The sequence below is a fragment of the Trichosurus vulpecula genome, chromosome 4, assembly GCF_011100635.1.
Source record: "Trichosurus vulpecula isolate mTriVul1 chromosome 4, mTriVul1.pri, whole genome shotgun sequence".
In the NCBI taxonomy this organism is placed as follows: Eukaryota; Metazoa; Chordata; class Mammalia; order Diprotodontia; family Phalangeridae; genus Trichosurus; species Trichosurus vulpecula.
In genome coordinates, this window is record NC_050576.1 from 392,817,251 (window position 1) to 392,836,380 (window position 19,130).

Sequence of the window (19,130 nt, forward strand, 5' to 3'; positions counted from 1 at the left end):
GACTGAAATGACTAACAGCAACAAAAAATATGCTTTCATAACATTGCTACATGCTAATTAACACTACTCCTTGGTGGCATAGCATCGAGAGTTCCCAGTGTGTTTACACAAGGCAGTTTATAATAGGAAGTAAAAAGTATAAATCTCTACAGTGAAAAACTAGCATAGGAAACAAGAGTCTGATGGAAATGTGAGTGGGAATTCCAGCCTGTTTTCCTTAAGAGGAGAGGAAAGTTGGCACATTTTCACAAAGCAGGAAGTGTAATATGAGTGTCTTTTCACTAGTAATTCTACAAATTGAGATCTGAACAGGTCGGGTTTGGTGGGAGGTGGGAATGGGAGGAATTCTTGGAGGGGGGTGGTGAAGAATCACATTGACTACTGTCTGAATATTTGGAATGTGGCTATGAAAAATGGCTCCTTGCTTAAATATCCAACTTCCTTGTCTTTGCTGGACCACACGTGATGTTAATCTTCACCTGCATTTCCCTGTGGCTGCCACTGAGAGTATCAGGATGCCACAGAAAGGAGATCACAAAGAAAACGTAGCTATAGGTGAATGCCTAACAAAGACCCTGTTTCTATGACAACATGCTTGAAGGGAACAAGAGAAGTTAAATATAGGCTATGTGGACAAAATAATTTCAACAGGGAATGATGCTTAACATTTTCCATATGGGAAGAGAAGCCCTTAGAGAAGGAAGCCCTTTCTGGCTTGAAGGTTGGGAGTGTCTCAGTTATTCCATAAATAGTACAGTATAGAAAGACTCAAGTATGAGTCTCATAAGGGACACAGGACAACTGGCCCTTCCTCGGCCCATTCCCTCCACCCAGTCAAGACCATTTACCATCCATACTTCATCTTAGCTAGGCTGCCTTCTCTCAGGCCAGTTGTCACTCAGCAGTCAAGAGCTTATTAAAAGGAATAATCTGGCAAACACAATAGGAGATTTTTCAGAACCATGAAGTCCAATCAGTTAGTAGCCAAAGGAATGCGCGCGTGTGCATGCGTGCATGCGTGCGTGCGTGCGTGCGTGCGTGTGTGTGTGTGTGTGTGTGTGTTGGGGTAACTGGAGAGGCAAGCAGAGAGAAGGGGGATATGTCAAAAGTACAACCATATGTCCCTGCTATATTTGGAAGTAAAAACAAAAACAAACAATAACATAATTAAGCGTTCGCTTAAGACCCTAAAGAGTGTAGACTATGAAAACCATGGATTGTACTATGAAGGTCTTATAAGTTTATCTCACTTCACTGACCCACAATGCCTTTCCCTACAAATCTCATATTTCGAGTAGATAAAGTAGACCTGAGGTTACATAGATCTTTTAGCTTAGACCTCAGGATAGTTGATTATAATGTTATAATACACCGGAAATATTAAAATGTTATAATTTAAAGTTGATTCTAATGACAACAAAAACTTCTCTGCACTTTACAGCTGGGAAACACTTTATTCAAGCTGCTATCTCATTTGAGCCTCAGAACAACAATGCCGAGCAACCAAGAAAGTATCTTTATCTCCAGTATCCAGATAAGAAAACTGAGCCTGAGATATGTTGACTGATTTGCCCAAGGTCACACAACTAGTCAGGGGAAGAGTCGCGACTTGGAGGAAGTCTTCTGAGTTTAAGTCCACTAGTCTGACTAACATACTGAACTATTTTCTTGGTTGCCAATTAGTAAATAACTAGAATTCCTTTTCTCTTCATCCTAATTTTGGGAATTCTCATGAGTTTTAAATTCTTAGACTTCAGCCGCACATTTCCTAGAGTTTAAATTATCAAGAGAATCTAAATACACATTTGCTTATCCCCCAAAGCACATGAGAAACACCCATCCTAAATTGTCAAGTAGAAAACATTCATTTTCTTAATTACCTAATTTCAAGTTTGTCAACATCCTCTTCTTCAAAGTCAAAATGGGACTTCTTGCTGTAGCTGCAGGGTCTGGTCACCTGATGGAATAGATGAGAAAAACATTTTGAAACACCACTCCAAAAAGGAAAAACCAAGCTCTTATATAAGGTCTCTTACATGTATTCATAGAAAAACTCATCCAAGCTATCATGACACAAAGGAAAATTCTACCATAATAGCACTTCAAGGATCCTCAATTTGGGGCCCATCCATTTTTTTAAACTAATAACTATATTTCAATATCTTTAGTTTCTTTTGGAATCTATGTATTTTATTTTGTGCATTTAAAAATACTATTCTAAGAAAGGGTCCATAGGCTTCACCAGATTGCCAAAGGGCAATGATACATAAATGGTTAAAAACTCTTGGCCAACCATTCATTTAAAAAACATTGTGGTCTCTAAGACATCGGCCTGGGTATTGAAGACTTGGTTTCTACCCTTAATTTTCAAATGAATTCAACTGAAGAAGCATCTACAAAGTGCCAGACTAGGTGCTTGCTTGTACTAATTTGCTACATGAGAGGAGTCACTGAGAAGGGATGATGTTTAAAAAAAGACAAACACACAAAAAAAAGTACTCGCCCTCAAGTAGCTTACTGATTTATATCACCATCTTGGGTGATTTCTGAGAAGGTGAACTTAATCAAACTATTCTTCGGGACTTCACTCCTTATGTGTCAGTGAGGGCTGGAGGGAAAGGGATGTGATCCCTGCGGCTATATCTCAGAGTCACTCGGTCCCTTGGTGAGTCTTCTAGTGACTGGGGGTGAGGGATAAGTGGGCAGGACTTAGAGAAATGATTAGGAGGCTCTGCCAAGAAAAGAAAATGAGGTGTAGAGCCCATATCAGATTGTATGCTGTCTTAGGGAGGGAGAGAGGAGGGAGGGGGAGAAAATTTAAAACTTATGGAAGTGAATGTTGAAAACTGAAAATAAATAAATTAACCAAAAAAAAAAAAAAGAAAATGAGTAGATTATGGAGAGATTCTAGTTCTGTGTACTCAAAGCCAGCAAGTCACAATCCCTAAGCAGGAAGCCAGCTTTGGGTTACTTTTCAACAAACCATGATGTTCACTCATTTTTCGGTCATATCCAAAACTTTGTGACCCCATTTGGGGTTTTCTTGGCAAAGATACAGGGAGTAGTTTGCCATTTCTTTCTCCTGTTTGTTTTATAGATGAGGAACTGTGGTAAACAGGGTGAAGTGACTTGCCCAGGGTCACACAGCTACTAAGTGTCTGAGGCCAGATTTGAACTTCTGAAGATTAGTCTTCCTGATTCCAAACCCAATGCTCTATCCACTGTTCCACCTAGTTGCCTAATTTCTTTTTTCAGCAACTGGATGTTAAATGTACTCAAATGTTACCAACTACATAGATCTCTTTTGCAGTTGCTAAAATTATTGCCTGTAACCACTTCTGTGGGAGTCCTGAGTGAGTTCCAGTCCAGGACCATCAGTTCAGGAAGTGCCCAAACCATCTGTGCTTACTTTCCTGCTGGCTCCACTGCTGACTCTCCCAACTTTTCCACCTGCTGGCACCACCCCTTCCAGCTCTTCTTGGTGTCATCTTCTTTCATTATAAACATAAGCTCTTTGAGGGTAGGGACTGTCTTTTTTTTTTTTTTTTGCTTTCCTTTGTATTCCCAGGGCTTAGCACTACATTATTGACACAAGTAGGACAGATGATAGAGCACCAGGCCTGAAGTCAGGAAGACTCATCTTCTTGAGTTCAAATATGGTCTCGGACACTTACTACATGTGTGACCTTGGACAAGTCACTTAACCCAGTTTGCTTCAGTTTTCTCTTTTGTAAAATGAGCTGGAAGAAGAAATGGCAAACCACTCTAGGATCTTTGCCAAGAAAATCCCAAATGGGGTCACAAAGAGTCAGACAGGTCCAAACAACAACAACAAGGAAAACAAGTGCTGAATAAATACTTCCTCCATCATCTACGTTTCGCATTTGCTCCTCTATGTTCATGTTCAGTCAAACAAGCCCCCACCTGCAAAGTGTTAGGCAAACCTTAACGTGTTATCTAAGTGTTGGCTATTACTGTTGTTGCTTTCTGCCAAAAGAATGTAAACCTCTCAAGATCGAGAACAATTTCATTTTTGTCTTGGAATTTCCAGTGATGACCACAGAGCCTGGCACATGACAGACACTTAATAAATTCTTGTAGAATGACTAAAATAACTGCTTCTTTGTCTGTTAAATATTTTTAAAAAGTTATTAGTGTCAATTCAGTAACTTGCATTCAACAAAAGAAAGGGGAAAAATATAAGCTCTTCTATAAAAACCTGGAGTTAACAGACGAAAGAAGCCTATATGTTTTTAATTGAAGAGAGTTCTCTGGATGAGTTTATTGTGTTAGAAGGAAGAAATACTACTTTCTCAAGTTTCCTTTTTTTTTTTAAACCAGTGTAACACAGAGGAATCATGTACCCCACCCATGAGATAGCCACAACCCAGGCTGATAAAATAAAATACCAATGTAATGGAAAGGGTGTCTGAAGCCACTGGGTACTTCATCCTGCCTCTAAATATAGATGTAAAAACAAAATCCCTAACCTTGACATAAGAATAGTACTTAGGAATTTTATTTGCATTAACAGTCTTCTTTCGTACATTAATTAGAATGGAAGCAAATCCATCTCTTTGGAGTCAGAACAAATAAAGAAAATTTTAGAAATGAACATCATATTTTCTTTCTTGACATTTTAAATGATTCTTGGGTACTCGGTATAAGAAAAATTATTAGAGCCTCCTGTTGAGGTACTGTGAAATGACTTAATTCTGATAGTTTGGAATACATTTCCTCACACACCTTTCCCTCCACCCAGCTCAACATGCCTCCAGGATTTATTTAGACAAATGCTGGATGCCACCATCCACAAAATATTCGTTGTGCAAATAACAGCAGCAACATTCCTACTCCCTTTAAAGCTCAATTCAAATGCCATTTCGTTTAATAAACCTTCCCTAATTCCTCCAGTTGTTAATCCCTTTCCCTCTCTTAGACTCCGCAAGACACTTTTCTGGTACCTCACCTAATCTTATGCATCATTTTGTAGATTACCTGAGCGGGTGTGTCATATTCTCCAACTAGACTATAAGCTCCATGAGGTACAGGAAGGTATCTTTGGTAGCCTTGTATCTACCTCCCCAAGGGGTCTACCCAGCTCCATGTACTACACACAGCTGACACTTGGTAGATTTTATTAACAATGAAAATCATAACACAAATATTAACAAGCATCCTAAGATTGATGCTCAGTGACCTATGTTGATTTACGTATAGAATACATTTGCCCACTAAGCTGCTTTGTAGAAAAACACAAGTATAATTTATGGTCATTTATATGGTCATGCATAAGTGACCAAGAAGACGATAGCAGTTATCGCAAAAATGAACAAAATAGTTCTTGTTTTAATTACAAGAAAAAGGTTCTTAAAATTCACAGTAAATACACATACATACATATATGTATATTACATGTATATGTAATAATTACATGTGTGTGTAATAATTACATATAATAATATAATTATTTTTCAAAGTATGCCTGTGAGTGTGTTTCCTTCCAATTTAACAAATATGTATTAATCACCTATTACAGGGCTGTCCAAAATGCGGCCCACAGGCCACATGTGGCCCATAGTACGATTTACACGGCCCGCCTACAAGCATAGAAATTTACATAAATGCTTTGGTAAATGAAGTTGAGCTACCGCAGAGCTCTCACTAAAACGGCGAATCAAAATACATTGTCTATTGTTTCAATCAAAACCTAAGGTTGGATAGCCCTGATCTATTATATTGCAAGGCACTCTATGAGGTATTTTCAGAGAGACTATGTTAAGGATACAACCTAGGCTTTGAGATGGCTTAAATTTTGATCAAAATGGCCTTCTACGGTAGAGAGCTGGTTACAAATGAGTTTTTTTCCTATCAATCTACTTGATGTATATTTTTACTTACAGTTCTCTGCCCCTGACTCCTTCCTCCCTCCACCTCCGTCTCTTCAGCTCTAGGAGGTGCCCAGTGGGCTAATAGTAGGTTGAAAACTTTAGGCTCAGGGTTCTAACCTTGACTCCATCTAAACAGCTATGTAATTTTGGGTTTTGATCTCTGAGCCTTAATTTTCTGATTTGTAGATTACAGCTAGCACTAGTCTGCCTCTCAAGGATGCTTTAAGGCTTGAAGAAAAGCTCCAAAGCTGAGCCTAGGTAAATACCCTCCTAATAAATAATAGCACTGAAAGTGTGGCTGCGGTGGGCTCTGTGAAGTTTATAGTCATTTAGATGTTTCAGGGGAGGTGAATAGCCATGCTTGTATTTTTTCTTTTTTAACCACATTTTCCCTCCCCCTTTCATTTGTCACCAGGGCCATCTGTCTGTAAGATCAGGACCAGGTGGAGGGTGTGGCAAGTGTGGCCTCTGACACAGGTGAAGCTCCGTAGGAGTTATGCCTACTATTAGTGGCATGAAGCAGTAACTAAGATTGAGCAAATGAGGAAGTAATGCCCCTTTCCCCCAACAGGCTCAGGGATTAGCACCATAGAATCATAGATTGTACAGGGTGTCCCTAAAGTCTGGACACATAGCACAATTGACGGCAGTGTGGAGTTATTGCATCGAGTTCATGTGAATCTTGCAAAGCACATCAACCTTTGTATCACAAATGATGGAAATCATATTGAAGATGTTATTCGTTAATATTGCAATTAAATAAAATGTTGTTGAAAATTTCATTAATTTCATTTCTTGAAAATAAGCATTTTTGCCTATGTGTCCAGACTTTAAGACTACTAGATTGCCTAGTAGATAGAGTGCTGGCCTCAGAGTCAGGAAGAGCTGAGTATGAATCCTGTTTCAAATGCCGGCTGTGTGATCCTGGACAAGTCACTTAACTTTGCTGCTGTAAAATGGAGTGACAATTAAACCACTCGTCTCACAGATATACACGTCTCAGATATATACATAAAGCCACTGTACTATTATTCTTATTATTAGATCCTGATGAGACCTTAAGTTCATTTTTTTCAGATCTCCTCATTTTACTGAGAGTCAGATAAATTAAATTGTGTGTCCAAGGTCACAAGGTCCTCTTAACTCCCAATCCAGCATTCTTCTTATTACGTCGTACCAGGCACCGTGCTGCGGGCCCCCCCCACCCCAACCCCCATACAACCTCAGTAAGAGAGATGAGTACCTTTCTCCCAACCCAGTGGCACCATGAACATAGAACTAGCTGGATCTATCACAGATTGGAATTTCCTAGGACTGTTCTAGTTTCAGCCCTGGAAGTGACTGTCCTGGTGAGCATCAAGTTTCCATTTCTCTCCACTCCTATTTCATCCTCACATAAGGCTGCCTATAAAAGGCAAAATGAAATGTGGTTTTGTTTTCCCTCAAGCTCATTGCCTCTTAGTTGTTTATTTTTTGCGGGGGTGGGAATAGGGGAGGGGGGTCTAATCACTTTGATCTCTCAGGCTCTTCCTCCATTTTTTTAAAAAAGAGCTGGGTGGGGCCTAAATAGTCATCTTGACAGACCCCCTTTGTTAGAGATATGATTTTTTTTTTAGCTAAGACCCAAAGCAGACAACAAGAAGTGATAACAAGGGAGGAATGTATGCTATTAGACTAGAGGCCACAAAGGATGGGGCCATTTTAGTCATACTCAGATGACCAGGTTTTTTTGCCCTTTACCCCGATGGTCTATTCACTGGTCAGAGCTATACTGTAATATGAAACAGAGAGCCAGGGAATTGTCTGGTGGTTGTGGAAAAACAGAATCAGTGAAATGAGATAATTCTTTTTTTTTTTAAGGCTTTTGACCAAAATCATCTAGATTGGTTATCTAGAGCAGGATTTCCCAACAGCTAGTACACCAACCAGCACTGGTCTGCAATGAATTGTATTCACCAGCCCCCAAAATGGCCCCTTACTTCTTAGAACTTATAAACTTAATTTAATTCAATAATATTAGGCTCTTATTATGTAGAAGGCACTGGGCTAGGCACTGGGGATGAGCTGGAAGAATATAATGAAATGAAAATCTAGTAAACTGTTTCAAGCCTTGGGATAATGTATATAGATTTAAACACATATGCATGGGACTCGTAGGCATACAGCATTACTGGAAGAAGACCGATGCTAAAAATGTGAGCCTCTAGAGAAGAAAATACACCCTTCTTCCTGTCTTCGTAGAGGTGGAGGGCATGCAGATATGCAACATGGCATAGCCTGTCAAACACCATTGATGTATTTATTGAATTTCCTGAACATCTTTTCTCCGGAGGGAATTAAGTGGGTGGAATGGATAGAGCACTGGGCCTGGAGTCAGAAAAACCTGAGTTCAAATCCAGCCTTACTAGTTGTGTCGACCCGGACCAGTCCATTAACCCCTATTTGCTTAAGTTTCTCATCTATAAAATGGGGAGGAGGAAATGGTAAAACTGGGCAAGTTATTTAAACTCGGCTTGCCTCAGTTTCCTCATCTGTGAAATGGAGATAATAACCGCACCTGCCTCCCAGGGCTGTTTTAAGGATGAGATGGGCTAATATCTGTAGAGCGCTTAGCGCAGGACCTGGCACACAGTAGGCGCTATATAAATGATTTTTCCCTTCCCCTTCCCTTTTCTTTGACACAAGGGATGGTCTGTCGGGAAGGGGAAGGGAAATGATGGTGATTTAAAAACAAACAAAAATCTCAAATGTGGATCCATGAGCTAATCGATTTGAACATTCTTTCCAACAACGCAGATAAGAACCTATCTATCCTTGTCTCATCCTGTTTGTCTTCATATTTTCCCATGAGTTTGACATCCAATGTGCTAGGTGGGCCTTCAGCTTAATAAAGATGCTTGGGGAAGGTGGGGGGGGGGTCATTAGTAGCAGTGTTCAATTTCCCAAAGGTAACGCCTACCGTCTACCTCCTATTAACGCTGGATCCAGATCGTCGTCTGTCGGTAGTGTTTGTCCCAAGACATGTCACTGAAGGACCAGATTTATGGGTTGCCTCTCCAACTGTTTATCATGGTCTAGACAAAAGACATTTTCATCCACTAACTCTCTGGCCAATTAGGCCAAATCCTTTCACATGGTTAAGGAATTCATATATACAGAAGGTCTGAAATGTCCCAGGGATCAGTTCTGGAGGCATGTGGAAGAACTTTCCATGTACTACGAATCCTGCTTCCATTTGGACTTTGTGTTGTTAATCTTCCATAACAGTAGTAAATACTGCTTGTTTGTGGTTTTTTTTTTTTTGCCTTGATATTATTAATCAGCAGGTCACTGAACAAGACTATCTCTATTTCATCTCTTCCAAAAATTTGTAGGATTCTGACTTATGCACAACAGGTCCCATGTTAGAGGAAAGCCTTTATAATGGTGTTTCCTCTATCTCTGTGGCGTTAAATCCCACAGGCCACATATTCACTTAGAATTAACATTATCTATGTTGCATTAAACATTTATTTATGTTGTTAACTATATCCCAATTACATTTTAATCTGGTTTGGCTGTACTAGGGAGGTTTCCCAGCCACTTGTGGCCAGTGGGCAGCAAGTTGGACGCCTCTGCTTTACCAAATCAAATGTTTTTTAAATAGCCAACAAATAATAAGCTGATAGGATCAGAGATGTTGAGCTGGGAGGGTCCTCAGAGGCTATCCAGTCTAATTCTCCTTTTATATAGATGAAGAAATTGAAGTCCAGGGAGTTTAAATGACTTGCTCAATGCAAGCATCAGAGGAGGGATTTGAACCTGAGACCCCTAACTCCAGACCCAGTGGCTCTTTCTCTAAAAGAGGCTTTTGTACTCATGCCTTTCACTAAATTGTGAGGCTTTAAAGATGTGGTCTGTTGTAAAATGTCATTTGAAAAAAACTGCTTGTTCTATTCTTAAAGCCTTTGTCCAGACTATCCTCCGTTTATATGTAGGTTATTCTCAGAAAATTTTGTAGAGACAGAAATGTAGACACATGATTGGTAGTTATTGGTAGTCTGTCAGTTGCCTATTTTTGGTAATTAGGTCTGGGATTTTTTTCTAAGCCTTTGGTATCCTCACCTCTTTCACATGCCCTGAGACACGATCCTTCTACATCCTCAAAACTGTTTTGCTGCCAACAAAAACTTTTCTTGGATACTTGGTCTGGATACTTCTGTAATTTCTGTTTTTCAGTGTTTTTCTCCCCCCATGACAATCTCTACTTTCTCAAATAGCCCATCCAGGACTATAACGTCAAAGTTAGTAGTGTTGGATGGCTACCTGTTCTAACACCACAGCCTTCAAAAGATGAAAGTTAAAAGCCACCAAAAGGGCAATGAGCAGGAATACAGCAGTCATGAGCATGCTGAGGCATATTATGAATCAAGAAGTATGTAGGAGAGGAAGAATTACTGAGATGTGTGCCTGGAAAAAAAAAAGATGGTCCAGTCATGGAGTAAGAGTGAGGGAAAATGAATGGGGGGCCTGGGAACTCTGTAGCTATCTATGTAATGTCAGGAAATCTAGAAAAAAAGCCCCAGGCACATTAAACAAACCCTGATGGAAAATTTACAGAGTTTATAAATAGGAGTCTCAAAGATGAGGTAGAGTAGATGGGCTATGATCATTATTAGAGGTGGAAGTAACTCTAGCAGGGACATGATAGTACTAATAATAGCTGACATTTACATAGCTCTTTAGGGTTTACAATGCACTGAACAAATTACCCCCATTGGATTCTCACAACAATCCTGAGAAGTGAGTGGTTATTATTATTGTATTTTATAGACGAGGAAACTGAGGATGATCACAGAGCTATCAAAATGGTGAAATGGTATGATGCATTAAAGCTCTTTTATTGGGCAGCTAGGTTAGGCAGTGGGTAGAGCACTGGTTCTGGAGTCAGGAAGGCATGAGTTCAAATCCAGCCTCAGACACTTACTGTAAGTCACTTCACCCTGTTTGCCTCAGTTTCTTTTCTGTTAAATGAGCTAGAGAAGGAAATGGTAAACCACTCCAGTATCTTTGCCAAGAAAACCCCAAATGGGGGTCATGGTGCGTCAGATATAACTGAAATGACTCAATAACAAAATATTAGACTATTATTTTTTTTTGTGGAAGTATCTAGGTGGTACAGTGGAGAGAAGGCCAGGCCTACAGTCAGGAAGACTCTTCTTTGTGTATCCCAGATGAGTGAGTTTAACTTCACTGGCCCTCAGTGTTTTTTTCTTCTACTGTGTGGCCCTGGGCAAGTCACTTCACCCTGTTTGCCTCAGTTTCTTTTCTGTAAAATGAGCTAGGAGAAAGAAATGGTAAACCACTCCAGTATCTTTGGCAAGAAAACCCCAGATGGGGTCATGGTGAGTCAGATATAAAGGAAATGACTCAACAACACAATATTAGACAATTTTTTTCTTTGTGGAAGCAGCTAGGTGGTACAGTGGAGAGAATGCCAGGCCTAGAGTCAGGAAGACTCCTCTTTGTGAGTTCAAATCCAGCCTCAGACACTTACTAGCTGTGTGAACCTGGGCAAGTCACTTAACCCTGTTTGCCTTGGTCATCTCACTTATAAAATGAGCTAGAGAAGGAAATGGCAAACTACTCCAGCACCTTAGCCAAGAAAATACCAAATGGGTCAGGAAGAGTTGGACACAACTAAAAATATTACTAAACAACAACAAAACCTCTTTTGGGAAAAAAAATAAGTCAAACCACATACAAATATAAAGTACTATCATATTTACTTCTTTGGACAAAGGATAAGCATTTATTTCTAAATTGTCCTTCAAGTTGTTACCTTGACACATAATGTGGATATATGTGTATATATATATATATATATATATATATATATATATATATATATGTATGTACGTACGTACATCATATATATATTTGTAAATACACATTCAATGTGATTTCTTAAAATATGTCTAGACATATATATTTGCTTTCCTCTTAATAAATAACCTGAGCATTTTACACCTTGCAAATTTCTGCTCTTTACATTTGGGCATTCTGGTAGATTGACAGAATCTCTGAATTTGAATGGTTTCCCCTTCTCCCTTCAAAATCTCATCTATTTATTTCCCGTGACAAAAATCCTCCCACAACTGACCAGGGGCAACTAGGTTGAGCACCGAAAACAAACAAACAAAAAAACCCCAAACAAAAAAACTAGCCCCCTCACCCTGAGTCTAGAGATGTTCATTTATCAGCACTCAACTCTAAACTTGATTGGGGCAGGAAGCGAGCAAAGCTATGATCTCTCTAGGAAAAAAGAAAGGCAGGAGAAGGCAAGGGCACTTTGGAGAATTTGATGAGTCCTTCTCACCTGCGAAAATGACATCCTGCTGTCTTGACAGATAACAAGTGAAATCCTTGGAAGCCTGATTCTATTTTTCACCTTAAGGAATATATTAATATATAATTTCATAGGCATAGGTATCCCTTTCACTAATGCTGCTTCCCTGGTATTGAATAGACAGCTACACAAGGTGCTGCTGCTGAGCAAATTCATCCCCTTGTGGCCAGCTTTTTGGTGGTGATGGCTCTTTCCCAACTTAGCTAAGCTAGTCAGTCCTCAGATGACAAACATAGCCTGCTGCGGAAGCCTGTCCAACTCAGCAGGACTCATTGAGACTCATGCATTCCTGGCATCACCTTTGAAAACCCAGGACCACTTCTATGCTCCAAAGGGGCAACAGGAGGACTTGACTGGTGGTTGGATTCTATACCAGGGCATTAAAGGAACCTTCGCTGGGAGGGAGGCATTTGGCCTAGCTCAGACCTAGACGCTTCGCCAAAGTCACTTGCATATTGCATTTCAACTTAGCACCCATTCCACTAAAATACCAACCTCAAAATAAAACACTTCATCAAAATGGGGATTGTTGGTCTTCTTTTTCACTTTAGTCTTTTTTGCTTCTGATCTGTAACAAAAAAAAAAAAAAGAAAGTAAAGAGGGTTGAGAAGTAACAACACTGTTAAACAAAAACCTCCCAGGCTTTGTGCTGAGCTATTAAATGCACAAGTAGTTCCATGTCTTTATTTATCTTATAAATATTTCTATTTCTCTGTTAACTCCAGATGGTATGCAAATTAGGAACTTTTAGTGAGCCAAAAATAATACTTGATGTGAAGAATATAAAGATTTTTTAAAAGTGCAATTTTAAAGAAATCAAAGAACAAAGGAAATGCAAAATTGTATGTCCCACCTCGAAGCCATTCATCATTATAACACAGGACTAGGTTATACCCATCAAATTACCTGCACCAGTTCAACCAAATCAGATCCCTCAGAGGCAGACTTTCTGAATGACACTTGCCTGTATGGTCCTGCTAAAGTAACCGTGGCATAAGGGTCGCACTGTCCGTTCACTATCGGGAGACCCTGGCACTCTAGAACTCTGAAAAAAGAAGGAAGGGGGGAAAAGATAATTAGGACAAGGAAACAAGGCTCAGATAAAGCTCGTGTGAAGGCTTCCTGTGGCAAAGTTTGATCAATCTCCCTTTCTTTGGTTGGGTTCAGGTATTTTTCATACCATAGGAAGGGGGAACATGCAAGTTAGGAAATAAGGGTCTCTGAACTCCTTCCAAGCCTCGTTACCAGTTCTAGGGCAGAGGCATGTGGAGAGAGAGAAGGTCTCAGTCCAGTCAGATAATCTATGACTCTCTCTGCTATGACTGTTTCTTCCTGGAGGTCAAACATGAGCAAGAATGCCTGGATCAGCCAAGAATTGCAAAACATTTTGGTAAGAGAGGAAGGATGTCTTCCAGAGGGTGAGTAGGCATGGATCTTATTCTAGAGAACACAAACCACAGGGGAAAGAAAGTCAGACACCGCGAGCTGATTTATCAGACTTAATATGCTTTCCTATATATAGTGGCATGGTACAAGGATGCCCTGGCAGTATTACTATAGAAGACAGTCTTCTTCCTGGCTTGGGATTTTTATTATATTTTCCTCTCTTTAACCTCCTTCTCGTCCTGCCCACCCCCTCCCCACACTCAATACCTCAGAAATAGTCTATAGTCACTAATCTTGTTTATCAAAACACTCTGTACTTTGGTCTATCATTGAAGGTTTTTCACCTCCCTACCAGAGTAGCTTTCCTCTGAGAATAAGAAAAACTGGTAATCAGTTATATTTCTATTTAAAATCAACTTAGTGATTGTTATCCAACTGAATGACATTCAGTCTCCAGACTCTGTACCTTTGCATAGGCTGTACTCTACACCTGGAATGTTCTCCCTTCTTATTTCCACTTCTTAGAACTTCAAAGATCAGCACAAGTACCTCCTGCTACATGAGGACTCTGCTGACTGCCTCCCTCTTTCTCCCATCCCACATGCCTCCCTATATGAAGTTACCTTGTGTTTTGCTTTGTAACTACAAAAAGGTAGGTTGGTGTAATATATGTATAAAGAGCTGGCCTCAAAACCAGGAGGCATTAGGTTCAAATCCTACCCCTCACATATACCGGCAAAAAAAAAAATACTGTATAATTCCTGTCAAAGGCAGAACTCTAGAGTCATTCCCAACCAGATTAAAATATAATAAAATTATGTAATTTAATCAACATAGTAAGTGCTTAATTGATGCTTGTTCCTTTCCTCTAAACTTCCCTCCTTACCCGTAAAATTCTAAAAGACAAACAAACAAAAAAAATACATCAAAAACAAAACCGTGGAGGGGTTTTTTCTCTCTGGATTTTTCTCTTTGGGATTTTATGATAAGAATCTCATTCGTGATCTTCATCAATGAAGAAAGTTTTTCCCATTGATGAAAATTACAGATACATTAAAGTGTCCAACTAGTGAAAATAAAGCCCCAAATATCCTCAAAGGGTTACTTGCATATTTTAATTATCACCCTGTGATAATTCTTCTTGCATTTGAAAAGAGAATAAAACAAAAACACGGACTGGAAGATATCAAAGATTTTGCACAAGAATAGAACTGTTTCCCTTCTAGACTGAGCCAAAAGGCACAGCGAATTGGAAGCCTTCTGAGACCGCCCACCCCCACCCAAGAGATTCAGCCCTAATGTGTAATTGAGCAGCTAAGGCATGTTTTGAAAACTGCCCCAAATTTCATCTGCCTCACCAAAATTTGCCCAAAGTAGTTTCCTGCCTCTTGCTAGGTTGTCTGAGATACTTGCCCTTGAAGTTACCTCTTTTAAGGTATGGTCTCCAAAAGAACCTATACCAAAAATGCAATTGTCTTACCTGGGCGTGAAGGATAACTGAATTTTAGCAGTCATCAACATGGATTTCATTATAGAGTTTGTAAGTGATACTTCAGAGAACAAGAGATGGAATGATTTACCAATTTCAGAACATTTCAGTGAGGAGAAAAGTTTTTTAAGGAGTATGGTGGGATGCTCTAGTGAGGAAATACTAGATAGATGGGAGCATGGAGTAAGAAAAGATACTTCAGAAGAAAACTTCTCTAGCTTTGGAGGCAGATAGGTGGTGCAGTGGATAGAGTACTGGGCCTGAAAGCAGGCCCAGTTATAGAAGTATAGGTACAACTTATAAATATGTTGTGGAAGTATAGGTACAACTTATAGATACGTTATAGAAATATAGGTACAACCTATAGATACGTTGTAGAAGTATAGGTACAACCTATGGATACGTTGTGGAAGTATAGGTACAACTTATGGATACGTTGTGGAAGTGTAGGTACGACTTATGGATACGTTGTGGAAGTGTAGGTACGACTTATGGATACGTTGTGGAAGTGTAGGTACGACTTATAGATACGTTGTGGAAGTGTAGGTACGACTTATAGATACGTTGTGGAAGTGTAGGTACAACTTATAGATATGTTGTGGAAGTATCTGGATCAAGTATTATATATATATTGCACCAAATGCTCTCTGAGTACCCTTCCAACTCATCAATATCAACCCTCAGTTCAAATCTCACTTCATTGATATCCAAGGCAACCATGATGGTAGCCTTAGTCTGGGGGCTCTCTTCTCTGAAAAAGACATTTAATAATATATTTCTAAAGAAGGAAAAGGATGGTAGGCCATTGTTTCAATACTGAGAAAGCTAGGCAGGCAACAAACTTTTCCCTGAGTTAATAGATAATAATTTACATTATTATGGTACTTTAAGGCTTACCAAGTACCTATTTCAAATTTTCCAATATTATAGAGCCCAGGTCTGAGACTCAGGGACTTACCCAGAATCACATAGCTAAGACATGATAGAGTCTAAATTCAAACTCAGGTCTGGGTTTTTCATGTCACCTCTGCTTCTTCTGCTTTCCATCTAAGGAAGGAAGTGCTTCCCATCAAGGTTCGAGAACCTACTCCTCTTACATATCAAATATACTGAGTAGCTTCTCAAGATCTATTTCTGGAAATGAGAGCACTGAAATTTAATAACTAATCCCACTGGGAGTGGGACAGACATAGTCAGAGCATCCCTAGAGCCCTATGATCTGGGAAAATACCCTGAACTCCTGTACTCCTGGCAACGAATTAAGGAGGAGAAAAATAGCAGTGGATTTGGATTCAGGGAAAGGAGATTCAAGTCTTGGCTCTATTTAGTATTTTTGTAGTAAATAGGGACCCTGAATAAGCTTTTTAATCTCTCTGGGAATTGTTTGTCTCTCCTGTAAAATGAAGAAGTCAGATAAGATCATCGCTAAAGTCTTAGTTCTAAACTCTAGAATGTCAAATGAGAAATACTTATGTCTAAATAAAATAAATCCAATTCAACCAACCTTTACTAGCACCTATTATGTGCCAAACATCGGAGACAGAAAGATGAAGAAAGGCACAGTGGCTGCTCTCAAGGAACTTATAGTCTAACAGGAGAGATATCACATATATACAAACATAAGGCAGAATGTGAGAAAGGGAAAAGAGAAATCTGGATAAAGTGATCCAGAAAAAAAAAAAAAAACTGATGGAGATCGTTTTTTGCATGAGAGGATCAGGGAGAGCTTCCTAGGGTAAATAGGTGGATCTGAGATGGACATTTTAAAGAAGAGACTTTCAACCAACAGAGTTATGAGGTGGGAAAGGATTCCATTCATGGGACATGTGATTTAGACAAAAATCACAGAGGCAGGGAAATGTCAGATAAGATAGGGAGGGCAACCTCTAATAGTCTGGTTTGGATGGAAAATAGAGTTCATTAAGGGAACAATTGAAAGAGACAGATTGGTAAAGAACTCTAGAGTCAATCCACTTGCTACCTTGTGATCTTGGGCATATCACTTGCCTTCCCTGTGACTCAGTTTCTTTATCTGTAAAAAGAAGGAGTTTTCCTAGGTGGACTTTAAAGTTTCTTCTGCTTTTAGAGCTATGGTTCTATGACTTATAAGAGTGGAAAAATAGACTGGAATCAGATTGTGGAGGCCCTTAAATATCAGGATAAGGAGTTTTTATTTTATCCTATAGGCAACAGGGAGCCACTGAATGTTTTTCTAGTGAGAAAGTAGCGTAGTCAGACCTGTGCCATAGGAAAAGGTTTTTCTTTTTGCTTTTTTGGGGGTGTAAGGGTGAGGAGATGAGGAGACAGCTGTGTGAAAGATGGCTTAAAAAGTAAAACTAGAAGAACAGTACAGTCAGTCCTATCAATCTCCTTTACTATCACCCAGGCAAAAATGATAAGATTGACAGGTGGTGCAGTGGATAGAGTCCCGGGCCTGGAGTCAGGAAGACTCTTACTAGCTGTGTGACCCTGGGCAAGTCACTTAACCCTGTTTGCCTCTGTTTCCTTATCTGTAAAATGATCTGGAGAAGGAAATGACAAACCACTCCAGTGTCTTTGCCAAGAAAACTGCAAATGGGGTCATGAAGAGTCAGACATGACCGAAACACATGAAAAATAACAACAAATCCACCTCCCACGGGTGCTCCTTAGGCTCCTTTTGTGACTTTATTTCTCCTTTTAGGTCACCAGACATTTACTTCAGATATATAATAATGTGGGTAGCTAGTGGTGGGGAAAGGGCAAGTGGGGGAGTAGGGAAGAAGCATAAAGTATGACCTGCTTCATACCAAACTCCCCAGAAATGAGTCTCGGGTCTTGAACCTCCCAAGGAAGAGGTCCTGACTACAGCACATTGAAACCCTAACAATCTGGTGGGAAGAGACTCCACTTAAAGGAACTGCCATTTGGAATGACCTTCAACAGATATATCTTTGGTAGCCTGAAAGATCTTAAATTTAAAGCTAAGTCTGTCACGTGAGAAAGTAAAGCCTTATATGAACCAAGTGGAGAACGCATGCTTTGCCAAGGTGACTAGGAGAGCAACATGTATGGAGAGAAAAGACTTCTCCACCTGAAGCAGTTGAAATGAACATATAGTTCTGGGAAATACAGTTTGGAATATGTGACTTATCAGATGCTCCAGAGCTTACTGGGTTAAATCCTTATCTCAAATGTTTGATACCAGAGATCACATTTTCCATAGCTCATAAAAACTGATCCCTCAGAAGCCAGGTTTTACATTAAACATGAATATGAAATTTTTCTCTTTCTCTCCTTTTTAAAGAAACAGATTTCCTTTTTTAAAACCCAATCCTCCTATTCAATGAACATTCATAAAACACCTACTATGTGCCGAGCACATCGTGCTGAGCACCAGGTAGAAAAAGAGAAAGACAAGAACACTTCCTGCCCTCTAGAAATATATATTAAACACATATATCCATACAAAAAAAATTAATGGATCAAGTAAATACAAAACAATTTGAAAGAGAAGGGATGGAGATCCTAATCACAGAGGGGATCAGGAAAGGCCTGAAGAAGTGGAACTTTAGCTTAGTCTTGAATGGAGCTAGGGACCCCATTGGGTGGAGTTGAGAGAAAACATTCCAGGCATGAAGAGGGGTGGTGGAGATGGAGTATATAAAAGGAGAGCAGAGATGGACCGTCATGGTGAGGACCAGCAAGGGGGCCAGTTGGACTAGAACTTGGAAGTGACTGGGAGCAATATGAAATCATTCCAAAAAGCTGTATTGGAGCCATATTGAAGGCAGTTTTAAATCCCAAACAGAAGAGTCCGTATTTTATTCCCAAAGTAATCTTCTTATCTTTTACAATCTCTGTTCTTTAATACCCATGATGAGTTAAGAGCTCAGTCTAAAGATCTTTCAGACATCTCAAATTGGATGTTCAGCAGATATCTTGAACTCAATATGTCCCAAACAGAACTCATTACCTTTCCCCTTGAACCCTCCCC

At 39.6% G+C, this 19,130-nt stretch overlaps 1 protein-coding gene across 2 annotated transcripts in view; it reads right to left on the reverse strand.

Annotated features, from left to right (window-relative positions):
* RASA3 (RAS p21 protein activator 3) overlaps positions 1 to 19,130 on the reverse strand; it is a 298,273-nt gene that overhangs the window by 64,719 nt on the left and 214,424 nt on the right. For both annotated transcript variants that reach the window (XM_036756651.1, XM_036756650.1), the window contains exons 6-8: positions 13,244 to 13,324; positions 12,775 to 12,847; positions 1,881 to 1,957 (exon numbers count right to left, since the gene is read on the reverse strand). In XM_036756651.1, coding sequence (XP_036612546.1) covers positions 1,881 to 1,957; positions 12,775 to 12,847; positions 13,244 to 13,324 — 231 coding nt within the window. The remainder of the gene's footprint in view (positions 1 to 1,880; positions 1,958 to 12,774; positions 12,848 to 13,243; positions 13,325 to 19,130) is intronic.